The sequence below is a fragment of the Solea solea genome, chromosome 2, assembly GCF_958295425.1.
Source record: "Solea solea chromosome 2, fSolSol10.1, whole genome shotgun sequence".
Taxonomy (NCBI): Eukaryota; Metazoa; Chordata; class Actinopteri; order Pleuronectiformes; family Soleidae; genus Solea; species Solea solea.
In genome coordinates, this window is record NC_081135.1 from 36,939,583 (window position 1) to 36,953,140 (window position 13,558).

General features: G+C 37.7%; 1 protein-coding gene across 4 annotated transcripts; it reads left to right on the forward strand.

Annotated features, from left to right (window-relative positions):
• The first annotated feature begins 5,095 nt into the window (after positions 1–5,095).
• hao2 (hydroxyacid oxidase 2 (long chain)) lies at positions 5,096–11,876 on the forward strand. 4 transcript variants are annotated; one of them, XM_058622299.1, is made up of 9 exons: positions 5,096–5,177; positions 7,215–7,269; positions 9,526–9,678; positions 9,783–9,934; positions 10,189–10,472; positions 10,594–10,812; positions 10,954–11,112; positions 11,287–11,356; positions 11,453–11,876. In XM_058622299.1, exons 2-9 carry the CDS (start codon positions 7,253–7,255, stop codon positions 11,506–11,508), a joined length of 1,110 nt encoding a protein of 369 aa, XP_058478282.1. In that variant the 5' UTR covers positions 5,096–5,177; positions 7,215–7,252; the 3' UTR covers positions 11,509–11,876. The 4 variants fall into 4 exon arrangements, with proteins under 4 accessions (XP_058478282.1, XP_058478283.1, XP_058478284.1 ...); XM_058622300.1 differs by lacking the exons at positions 5,096–5,177; positions 7,215–7,269 and adding an exon at positions 8,807–8,901; XM_058622301.1 differs by lacking the exons at positions 5,096–5,177; positions 7,215–7,269 and adding an exon at positions 9,044–9,131.
• The last annotated feature ends 1,682 nt before the right edge of the window (positions 11,877–13,558 follow it).

A 13,558-nucleotide genomic window follows, 5' to 3' on the forward strand; every position in this document is an offset into this window, starting at 1 on the left:
ATATTATTAAGCAAAATAGCTGCACTCTGTGAGTTTTATGTGCTTTTTTATTTTCATAAAGTCTTTGTGTCCCCGAGGCGAGTTCAAGTATTCACCCCAGTAAAAAAAAAAAGAGTTCACAGAACCAGGCATGAAGACTCACACACACACCATCTTCAAAGGCTCACTCTTTTATATCACAGAGACATTGTTTCCTTTTGGAGGAAAATAAGTGTTTCTTCTTCTTCTTCAGAAGGTTTTTGCCAAAAAATGTAGAAATAATCTCCTTCCTGTTACAATGAAGCAAGGAAATGGTCGACAATAAAGTTCATTTACACTTCCGTTTGAATTCACTTTTTCATTCAGGTTCACTGTTATATATACAAATGCAGCTAATCACCAAATCAATTTACAGTTGGCTCAAACAACAAGAAAAAATCTCCCTTTTAACAGGAAGAAGATGTGCGGCCATCTGCCTAGACAGGTTGGGGTGAAAGGAAAAAATTGGGAGACAGAGGAGCAGATATACAACAGTTGTGTCAAGTTATACGTTTAGACAAGACAAATAACTATGCTGTTGTGTATATATATACAGTATATATATAAGTTGATATACAGATATCAAATTTAATTATAGCATAATAATAATGGTGATGACATGATATGATATATATATATATGATAATAATAGTAATAGCCTCGAAACTGGATCTGGATCCTGCAACCTGCAAGATGAGGACAGAGAGAGAGAGAGGACCGAAAGGAAAGACACGGACAAAAAGAAGAGGGTTAGTGACATAACAAAGTCTTAAGTTTAAAATTGACTGTTACTCTGTAAGCATCATCCACCTCACTCAATCATCGCCCATCATGATGGACACATTTTAACGTGACGCTGGATTGGAAGAGACCGTTGGAATCCCCTATAAAAAGCATGGTATTTCCAAAGTCGGAGACAAATTCAGTTCAGTTATTGACCGTATCAATCCATAATAACTTGGATGTTACCTACAGAAGCATTTTGTAAAAAGTATGTTTTCTTTCTTTCTTTCTTTCTTTCTTGTCTGGTGTGACACACGAAAACACACATATCATCTGACCCTTCAGGTTCACCATTAATATAACAGGCAGCTAAATCACCCACTCACTGTTGGTTATATGGAGTCAATGGGAAAGAACATCTTCTTGGTCCAATGTCTAAGTTAAAATGTGGCTAAAAGGAAGTTTTAACCTTCACTGGTAGACAAGTGGTTTAGTTCTGTCACCTGTCCTCGTCATTCATTCACCTGTCATTCACACACACGTACTTTAGTGTCGTCACAGTGGAGTTTTCACGAAATTGAAAGGTTTTTTACAGGTTCAGGAACGAATGACTCGTTCACTTAAATCAAGACACGAGTGAGAAAAACTTAGCAGAAATAAAACTTTCACACAACAAAACCATCCTCTGTGTGTGTGTGTGTGTGGGTTATATGGCGTGAGGACTGTGTGGACTGTGAATTATGCTCAGATGTCTCGCAGACATCAAATGATGAAGTGGACGTCCATCATACAGCCGTGACATGACATTTATAGGCACTGATGTGTTCGCTCCTCTGCTTTGGTTCTGTGAACAATTCACTGACACACACACACACACACACACAGATATATAAAAGTTATTGATAGATATCTTCAACCCACGAGCCAGTACATTTTCTTACATTGTGTAACTTTTTTTTCCTGCTATTTTTGGATTTTTTATTTATTTAAAGGTATAATTAGGGATAAAAGTTGGGAAATCTCTATGTGCAAACATCAGTTATTACAGCATATACACAACAGGCTGTGGTAACTTTCATTGTTCCGATCAAAAATATCTCAAAACACTGATCTACGTTGACTGTCAAGATTTTTTTGGAAGAATTTTGTGTCAAAAAAACCTAGATTTTTTAAAAAAATACGTATTTTATGTATTTATACATAAACAATCAAGCATCAAATCAAATAAAGGTGTAATAACACTTGTGTAATATATAATGTGGGTTTTTTTTCTACAGTATTAGTTTACACCCAGTTTAATATTCATGTTTCAAGTCATAACTGCAATTATACAAGTGAATATTTAACTTTAAAAACATGCAATGTAGTGGGAAAAAACTTTATTTTGACCCAAATTTTTGAATGATAAACCTAAACAAATTGTTTTAATAATATTTAATGTGTCTTAATATTAACAACATCTTGACAATATTATTATTATTATTATTATTATTATTATTATTGTTGTTGTTATTGTTATTGTTATTGTTATTGTTATTATTATTATTATTATTATTATTATTATTAATAATAATAATAATAATAATAATAAATGTTCATCAATAACCACTTCATACTCTTTGTGCTGCTTTTTTCATCTAACTCTAATTTTTCAACATCATATTTTATTATTAATATTATTATTAACTTTTAAAACCCAATCAGTAGTGGTTTTCATTAGTATAAAGTGTTTTGTTTTTTAGATTTTAATCATTTTGATAAAAAAATCATTGAGAACTATCAGAAAAATCCAAGAAAAAAAGATATACTGTATATATATTTATTAAATTCAAGCATCAAATAATCATTAGTTCAATAATTAATGTTTAATTAATAATTAAATAATTATTAATTAATGATTATTTAACCATTAACAAATGATTACTTAATCACTAAGTAATAAGATGTAGATTTATAATTATTCAGATTAGTTTTAAGTGATTTTTTTTTACTTTAAAAAATGTATATATATATGTATACATGCATGTATATGTATATATGTATGTCTATATATAATCTCTAATCTGAGGTTTAATTCTCCTTTTAAACCTTTTTTGTTAAGGATGGATCCTGTTTTTCCTCTGTTGTTTGGGAAAGTGAAGAAAACAACAGATTTGTATTTAACTGTCTCCAGGTGATTTCTTCTCTTTTTAAAATGCATTAGAAAAAAAGAACCTTAGTGTAACCAGCGTTAATCAGCCATCAGCTGCACAGTTTATAGATTGCTGACCCTCGTCTGTGGACTGGAGCTGTATTTAGTCTGATAATAAACCTGGGAAAGACAGAGGTGGAGGATCTGGGAGCGGCGCCAGCCCATGATAACACCTTGACAATTCAACACACATGTGCTGCAGCATGTTGGGCCGCAGCCTGGGGGGAAGAGCCTCCACCAGCCATGTGGAAGAGGTTTTCCACTCAGCCCAACGTCCAGCACATCCCAGAAACACGGCCGCCCCCAGAGCCAGATCTCACCCTGTGATATTAAGCATCGAGGGCCGGCCAGCTGTGGATTAACACAATTTGCACCTCCTCTCGGTTCCAGGTAACACCCACACCTCCCCACGGAGGTCCAGCTCGTCACATTTAGCCTTTGGCTCCACCTTCACAGCCTTTTAGTGTGAACGCCAAAATAAAACACATAAATCCTCACACAGAGCGAGAGAAAGAGAGAGAAAGAGAGAGAAAGAGAAACAGGCTGCTTCTCCGGTTCTGTTACCAAAGATATTACATTTTACAAAGAGTAAATTCAATTGAGAGGCTGTAATGAAATAAGAGCGAGAGAATCTAATTTAGCATCGCCCCGAACCCCCACTGGTGTTTTCAAATGCTTGGACAACTTCTCCAGGCGTTTTGTTTTGTTTTGTTTTCTTTCGTCCGTGGAGAGCAGAGAGAGAGAGAGAGAGAGACGCTGTGACATTGCCATCAATCAATCACTTACGGGTTTGGGACCAGTTAACATAACAGCGCTGAAACTTTCAAAAGGTTCAGACATCTGTGTTAAATACGTCAAAGACCCTCAAAACACCTGTCGAGACCGAGGCCACTGCTGCAAACGTGGAAGAGTCTTTGTAGCTTTTTGTCTCTCGTGGCTCACGTTTTTATCACCATATATATAAACTCTCAGACTATTGTTTAAGTAAGTAAGTAAGTGAGGGGGGGGTCAAAGTGACATGACCCGAGGGCCAATGAGTGTCTAGTCTAAAGAGTCTAAAGAGGCGTGTCTAAAGAGAAAACAAAAATTGTTATAACACACTATTCCACTATGATATCACAAATTAAGATATTGCAAAGTAAAAGTGCTTGATTTGATCTATCAATAAAGTCCTAATATTACGAGAATAAACTCGTAATATTAAAAAAGTCGTAATATAAACTCATAATATTAAAAAGTCATAATACTACTAGAATAAACTTGTAATATTTAAAAAGTCATAATATAAACTTGTAATATTAAAAAAGTCATAACATTACTAGAATAAACCCCTAATATACATATATATATATATATATAAACCCCTAATATATATATATATATATATATATTAAAAAGTTGTAATATTATGAAAATAAAGTAATTATTAATCAAGCAAAGATGATCAGCTGCGACAAGATGAGAAACGCTGAGTAATTAAATTTTAAATTTAAATTAAATAATAACTTTATTCTCATAATATTACAACTTTATCCTCAAAAGATTTTCTTTGTTGTAGGGACCTAATACTCAGTCATAATTATGGGATTCTTCTATTATTTATCTTTCAGAACAGGAACTCTCCTGGGTCCAGTTCTACATAAATACGCAGTCGTAATCCAAGTTCCAATTGTGTTATCTGGGATTGTTAATCCGCCTTTGTTTATATATTTTATAAGTGCAAGTTGTTTACATGTCCATTTATGATTAACTGTCAGATTTAAAGAGCGTTTGCTCACGGTTACTGACTGACAAACGCACACACACACACATTGGGAAAGGGTAGAGGATTTAAATGAAGGACGGATTGAGACGTCACATGAGAGAGAGAGAGAAGACGGCGAGGAGGTCAAAAAAAGGAAGACAGGGAAGTTAAAGAAAAAGAAGAAGGAAGAAAAGAAAAAGAAAAAGAAGGATGAAAGCAAGGAGGTAAGAAAAGGAAGAAAGGAGAGAAGTGGACGAGGACAGAGACAGACTATTGACCTGAGCTTTTTTGGCACAAAGAGAAGAGGCCGAGGGTCAGAGTGCTGACGTGAGGCCGCGTTGGTGGGAGGGGCCACACTCTTTGAGGGGAGGGGTTGTGGTGTGTGTGTGTGTGTAGTGGGTGGGGGTGGGGACGGGGGTGGGGGTCACCCTCTGACACGACCCTGTCACATGAGAAGGACACCGTCACTCACCGTAAGCTGGAAAAGTAGCTCAGTATAAGGTAAGACAATGATTCTGTTGTTATTTACACTGTGTGTGTGTGTGTGTGTGTGTGTGATTCTACTTTTTATTCATTTTAGCTCTTTACCTTTTTTACTCAAATGTTTTCCTCTATCAGACATTTTAATGACAGCGATGTGATGGAGTCGTGACATGTTTATGTCCTGGTGACAGGCAGGCAGACAGACAGCTGCTCACCACTCACACATGAACGTGACATAACATCACACGAGACGATCTTTAAATCTAATCTAATATAATCTAATCTACAAAGTGTGTGTGTGTAGGATCACTCATGTTAAATAACAAACAGCAGGTTTTCTAGAAACTCACCTGAACAATGTGCTCACAGCTGCCATTCACAGAGCGCCACCTTCCTTTCACCGCCTGCACAGGACAGTGGCCCATTCATACACACACACATACACACACATACACACGTAAACACACACACAGATTTGTCCAGCTATTCTTTTAAGGACCCTGTATTGAATTCTATAGATTATGACAGCAGAACTACTAAAACCTCATCACTAAACCATAACTAGTTAATGCCTAACCTTAACTGTATATATAGTATATACACAAAATTGATCACATAAAACTGTCAAATTATATAAGTAAATTATATTATATTATATTATGTTATATATATGTTATGTTTTCTGGAGCTCACGTGATCCTTATTTATTAGTATTTCTTTAGTAAAACATAAAGGATAAAAAGCAACATCTTTAATGATCATTTATTTTATGTATAACATGTATTTGTAACGCACGTTGTAATCTTGTTGTATCTACAAGTGTTAATTAAATAAAGTTGTTATTATTATAAAAATAAAACAAGGATTTTTTATGTTGCTACAATTACACTATAGTGTTGTAAAGTGTGTGTTGTGTTTACAAAAGCCACAGGTGTGACATCAGAGGTCATTTATAGTTTTCCTATAAAAGGTTATATATACACACACAAACCTGTTTTTTTTTTAATCTCTTAATGAGGACACCTCATGGACATAATGCATTCCCTAGCCCCTTACTCTAACCTTAAACACCACAACTAAGTGTCTAACCCTAACCCTAAAACCAGGTCTTAACCCCGAAAAAGCCCTTTAACCTTATGGGGACAAAAATGTCCCCACAAAGATAGGTTTAATCAGTGGTCCCCACGAGAATATAAAAACATGTTCACACACACACACACACACACTTAAAGTTTATTAAAGTCTGCTTGTGTTGACCTGCTTGACAGATGTTGAGCACAGCTCTGAGACAATGTTTTAATTTGTATTGTGTTATACTGCCCTCAAGTGTTCATGGCTGAAAACTGCACAACACAGGCTCTTTAACTGTGTCCATACAATAATTATTACAGAATCATTTGATTTGATTTGAATTACTTATTTGTAGTACTACTAGTTGCTGTTACTGTAATACTTGTAGTAGTTGTTCTACAATACTCCCATGTAATTAAACATTTAATTCTATAGCACATTGAAAAAAATAATTGTCGTAGCAGCAGTAGTTTTAGTATTACTGCAGTAGTATCTGTATTGGTAGTAGTAGAAGTAGTAGTTTTAGTAGTACTACAGTAAGGCCTATATTGGTAGTAGTACTACAGTAGCATCTGGATTGGTATTAGCAATAGTTTTAGTGGTACTGCAGTATTATCTATATTTGTAGTAGCAGTCATTTAAGTAGAACTACACTAGTATCTGTATTTGTAGCAGCAGTTATCTGTATTTGTAGTAGCAGTAGTTTTAGTAGTACTGCAGTAGTATCTGTATTGGAAGTAGCAGTTATTGTAGTAATACTGCAGTAATATCTGTATTTGTAGTAACAGCAGTTTTAGTACTGCAGTAGTATCTATATTTGTAGTAACAGTGGTTTTAGTAGTATCTGTATTTGTAGTAGCAGTAGTTTTGGTAGTAGCACAATAGTATCTGATCTGTATTGGTAGTAGCAGTAGTTGTAGTAGTACTGCAGTAATATCTGTATTTGTAGTAGCAGTGATGAAGTGTCTTTATTGTATTCCTCAGGTTATGAGTCTGTCGTCAGGAGAGAAGATCTGCTGAGAATGAACATTTGTAATCAGTGAGTAAAAAAACCCAATCTGCTGCTGTGTGTGTGTGTGTTCCAGTAATTATTCATGTTCTGGGGACGTAAATCTGATTTCACACTCACGTTATGGGGACTTGTCTTCCTTATGGGGACAACAAGCAAGTTTGTATCATCTTGAGGCTTCATTTGCTCTACTCAGCCATCTACTGGACAGGTCAAGCTATTACAATGACATGGGGTGACAACAGAGAATGTGTGTGTGTGTGTGTGTCATGTCGTGGGGACCTAAATGTGATTACACACTAACATTACGGGGACTTGTCTTCCTTATGGGGACAAAGATTGTATAACATTACATTTTAGGGTGAAGACATGTTGTATGGTTAGGTTATGGTGAGGGTTTGGGTTCAATCAATAAATTGGTCCACTCAAGGGAGGGTTAAGCTTCTTGAGGCTTCATTTGCTCTACTTAGCCATCTACTGGACAGGTCAAGCTATTACAATGACATAAGTGGTTTTTGTATACTTTTTGAACTGAATTAAATACGTTTACTTTTCATGATGTCAGTAATATATGATGCACCTTTATTAATATTGTGTGTAACACATAAATAAACATATAGATAATAAAATAGGGGATGAGGGCAGTGAATGTGCTTGTATTAACTTGGGTTGTGGGGCAGTGAATGTGCTTTTGTAAACCTTTATTCATTGTTTTTATTATTGCTACATGATCTTACGACTACTATTGATCATGTCAGAATTGTTGTTATTGCTGCTCAATAACATTACATTACATTACATGTCATTTAGCAGACACTTTTATCCAAAGCGACTTACACACTTACACACAAACACACAACCAGAACTTCATCCCCCAACCCCACTGAGATTTATCAGGCTTTTGTTTTATGATATTTTAGTAATAAAATAAAACAAAAAATAAAAATAACTATTTTGACCTGAAATCTAGTGTGAATGTGAAGTGGATCAACTAATCTGATGTTTACACATATATATGTATATAACCTAACCCTAAGGGTTAGGGTTAGGGTAAATATGTTAAACGGTTACCAACATGTTAGATGACAGCAGCATGTATGGTATGTGTTAGCATGTGGGTTTTGTATGTACAGAGCATGTACTGTAAATGTACTGTATGTACTGTCGGGGGCCGCATGGTCACTATAGCGACCATTGTCACCATCAGCACATTTCCAGCTTATGTTAACACAACAAGAGCAGGGGACCCACTCACACATACACACACACAGGTTTGCAAAGCTATTCTTCTGAGGACACTTCCATTTGTTTGGACAGCTGAAACAAAGTGTTATCCCTAATCTTAACCATAACTAGTAAATGCCTAACCCTACTAGGTTTTGGTCCTCAGGAGGACGACTGGTCCTAACAAGGTCAGTGTTTATGGCGGAACAGGTCCTAAAGTGGCAACAAATACAAGCACTCACTCTCTCTCACACACACACACACAGGCTCTGTTTGATTCTGACTGACTGCGTGGACACAGAGACAAACATAGACGTGGGTATTTGACCACGTTTATGTATTTGAACACGTTTTGAAACCTAAATTCAGAACAAACTCAAAATTAAGATTCCAGGAGAGTTGCTTCTGCTTCTGCTCAGTTGAGCCTCCAGGAAGAAGGTGAACCAGTTTTATTTGTTTGCTCAGTTCCTTCTATATTATGCACTTTCCTCTCTTTCCCTGTCACATTGTCTTTGTTGTTTCTCGTGTTCTTCGTGTTATTTGGTTTTGGAGAGTTGTTTGTAACTTTTGTGCCATTTTTCTTTGTAATATTTTTGCCTGTTTGACTGCCTTTTGTTATTGGAACCTGTGATAAGTTGTTACGTCTGGATTTTCACCTGCTCTCACCTGTGAGTTGTCCTGCAGGGGTTTTCATTCTTCTATTCCTTCTTCTTGTTGTCTTTGTTTTGTAACTGTTGTTTTCAATATTATACAATTTAAAGTTTCTAGCTGTTAAGTGTTTGGAACCTTCTTGAAAACATCTCAACCCCCACTGTTTTATGTAAGTTAATTTGGTGTGACTTCATAATTATTATCAGAGATAGTAAAAGCACAAATTGAAGCTAGACTACAATCTCTATTTAGCCTATTAACAGATAGACATACTTAACTAATCTTAACTTAACTAATAGATGGATTATAGATATCATCTCTCTGTCTCTCTCTGTGTTTATGTTTTATAAGCAACACTAGCAGTGGTTTGGTGTCAGTAGTTAAAATGTCTGATCTCTGTTCCCCCCACAGAGAGGGAGGTCACTGTGCAGAGATGCCTTTAGTTTGTCTGACAGATTTTGAGCAGTATGCAAAGGAGCATCTCTCAAAGGCCACCTGGGACTATTACGCAGCTGGAGCCGACGAATGCTGCACCAGGGACGACAATCTACTGGCTTACAAAAGGTAACAAGATTGAAAAAAATGGCTAATCCACACATTCAACATCATTACAAACATCATTACAATTTCTATCCCCCTGACACTTTATTTATATACTTCATTCCAAGGATCCGTCTGAGGCCTCGCATCCTGCGGGACGTGTCAGTGAGCGACACACGCACCACAGTGCAGGGAACAGAAATCAGTTTTCCAGTTGGTATTGCACCCACTGCCTTTCACTGCCTGGCCTGGCATGAAGGAGAGGTGGCCACAGCTCGAGGTGAGGACCTGTCTGTGCTAGGGTTGCAAAATTCGGACAATTTTCTAAATTGGAAACTTTACATGGGAATTAACAGGAATTTATGAGAATTGCCAGGAATAAAACTCAAATATAGTTGGTGAATAATCTTGGCTAAAAAAAAGTCCTTGACGTAGAGCTGGAAGTTAGAACTCATATAACACATGAGGTCAGAACCCTTAAAATTAAAGGTAATTCAGGTTTTAAATTAAATTCAATGAAATGTCATTACACAGCCACAGAGGCAATCAACACCTGCTACATCGCCAGTACCTACTCCACCTGCTCAGTGGAGGAGATCGCGGCAGCTGCACCCAACGGTTACCGCTGGTTCCAGCTCTACGTCTACCGGGACCGGAAGCTGTCAGAGCAGATCGTGCACCGTGTCGAGGCACTCGGCTACAAGGCCCTGGTCCTCACCGTCGACGTGCCCTACACCGGGAAGCGTCGCAACGACATCCGCAACCATTTCAAGCTCCCGCCTCACCTCAAGGTCAAGAACTTTGATGGAGTGTTCCAGGTAAATATTAATATCAGACAGTTTAGTGTACTCCAAGGCGAATCCGTTGTAGCTCTGTGTCCATTTGTTAATCCAGTGGACATATTCACCAGTTTTATATTTGTGGTCCCTGCTTCAACAGGAGACTGCAGTCCCAGAGGAGTATGGGATCCCGGCCAACACCTTGGACCCATCCATCAGCTGGAAGGACGTGTACTGGCTGCAGTCCATCACCCGACTGCCTGTAATCATCAAAGGCATCCTGACCAAGGAGGACGCCGAGCTGGCCGTGGAGCACGGCGTCCAGGGCATCATTGTGTCAAACCACGGAGGGAGACAGCTGGACGGCGGCCCAGCAACGGTACTCGCTGACCACAGTTTTTGGAATGTTTCAAAGTAGTCGAGATAAACGTTGCAAAGAATGTGGTAGCACTCAGTTTACAAGTATGACCTTGACTTTACACTGACCTCGTTACATCTTTACCTCCGTTTCTGTGAGCAGATTGATGCACTGTCAGAGATCGTGGACACGGTGCAGGGAAGGATCGAGGTTTATCTGGACGGAGGCATCAGGACAGGGAGTGATGTTTTGAAAGCACTGGCCTTGGGAGCCAAGTGTGTTTTCATTGGCCGTCCAGCAGTGTGGGGCCTTGCATACAAGGTAAGACAACAGCACTGATATATGACTCTGTCACTGACCTTGTCTGGACCATTAGTCCTCATAGAGACCTGGTCCTAATGAGTCAGAACCTGTGAGGAACTGGTTAAGGTTAGAGATAATGATTTGTGTGTGTGTGTGTTTGTACTTGACTGTGGTTGTTGTGTGATATTTCAGGGTGAGGAGGGAGTGAGGGACGTTCTGCAAATCTTAAACGATGAGTTCCGTCTCTCCATGGTTTTATCAGGTGAGTCAGACTCACTAATGTTCTCTATGTATAATTTTGTGCACATCATTCTGTCTCCACTAAAATCATTAAAGTCTCATAATATCTCTCTTTCAGGTTGCAGGAACGTGTCTGAAATCAACAGGAACCTTGTTCAGACCTCTAAACTCTGACCAGCAGAGGGCAGCACTGGCCCACTGAGAAAGACTGTGTTGAGACAACGTGACACATGTTCCACTCAACACTTCCCCGTAAAGGCATCTTTTGTAAAACTTTTTATAAAACATGACATGAAGAACATGTTCATGCCAGAATGAACGAGTGAGTGTGTGAGAGGTTGAGGAAGTGATGGTGGAAGATCTAGCAGGTGGACATGGTGAAGGTTTTAGTGAATGTTGGATTGGAGGGAATCAAAGCAGTCATTGCAAAAAAGAAAAAAAACTTCTTTTGGGTTTGAATGTAATGAAAGTTACAAATAATGACATATACTATGGTTTGAGATGCTGCCAATGGTTGTGATTTAATAAACACCTGCTGAAGATTTTATTTGTCATTTTCTCTTTCATACACCAGTGGTACCAAAAGCTTCCTCTCGTGGTACTTAAGAAAAATCAGAAATACTGTTCTACTGTATATACCAGGGTATGTGATCGGGTTCAAGCTGAGGAAATTTGACCATAGTGTGTAGAAAATTAAACAAATAAAAATAAATACTTAATAAATAGCTCAGACAGACAGATTTTGCGAGACCTCCTGACTCTGAGGATTCCTGGTCTTGCAAGTTCTGGTTTTCCACTAACAGACAGTAGGGGGCAGTGGAGACAGCCCCCAGTCTCCCCGCAACAAGACATTTAACCATCACAATGACTCTGAAGCTATGGAAATATAGTTCTGCTTTAAAATATAGTTCTTTCGTGTGGCAGTTTATCATCAGGACAGGAACAGAACAACTACCCAACTCATACTCAGCCATACCATGTATCAAAATACTTTCAGCTTAGTAAAAATACTCCCTGAATTTGACTAAGCTACTGTAAATATTGTGTCATTACAGTCAACCTTATTTGGGTACATTTCTAACAAAAATGGTAGCTTAAATAGCCCATAATAACAGCCAAAACTACTGTGAATGGTGGAGTATGAGGTTACAACACAGTAGTGAATGACATTGAGGTACAAAACTGCTATGCATGAAACAAAATTACTCCATGTCGTGTCATAAAGGCAATTTTGAAAGTGATTTACAGTAAATATTTTGATACAAAATACTGTACAGTGGAGCTAGAATTTCATTTTAAAATGTTTTTTTCAATCTCTGGTGACACATCATGGGCAATTTATGTCTATGTATTACATTTCTTACATTAATCACCTTTAACTACGACTGAAAAAACCATAAAATGTAAGTATGAGCAACTTTGTTTTTACAAACACTTTAAAACATGTTTTCAAACGTTCTGTTTGCTTCACCTACAGCGTCACTGAGTTGTGGTCAGGTTTCAGTCAAGGTGCGGAAGGAGAAGTAGCACAGGAAGTGAGCGAAGTCTCGGTTGAGCTAAAGGAGCAGTGATGCTGCCTCAGACGCTTCAGCTCTCCAAACAGCTGGTGCAAGTGCAGCAAAGCTTTTGTGCTCAGTCGTCCTTCCCAGAGTTCGTAGTTTTTGTTTTTTAGACAAACAGGCTGGAGGGAGGCCTCGGTTCCGGGCTGCTGAGGAGGATTTCTTCCAGGTAGGTAGACAGCCGTCATCCCTCCGTTTGTACATCTTTTAGATACGGCTCTGTGCGAAGCTCCTGCAGGACATGATAGTAAAGTAGCACAACTTCATACAGTGTGTTTCAACCTTCTTTCACTTGATTCTCTTAAATGTCTCACTATTACACCGTAATAGGTCAGATGAGAAGGAGCTTGAGTGTGGTAAAGTCAAAGGTCACTGTGTTTAATGTAACAGGTGATAAAATGGTAGTTTTACCCAACAACCAACATTTGCTATACGAAAAATAACATGACTAATTTTGTATTTAGTAATTTTCATGAATAACACCAGTGACTTACACAAGTAATCAAACTGGCATTTAAAGGGTTAAAATACTCAAAATGTTTGAATATTAAATGCTAGTTTTAGCATGGCTAGAGTTGTTTAAGGGATTTCTGCAGAGAAAAAGTTGAAAACAAAATTAATTTGGTTTCTACAGTGTTTTCTTTTGGAAGTGGACATTTTTGTCC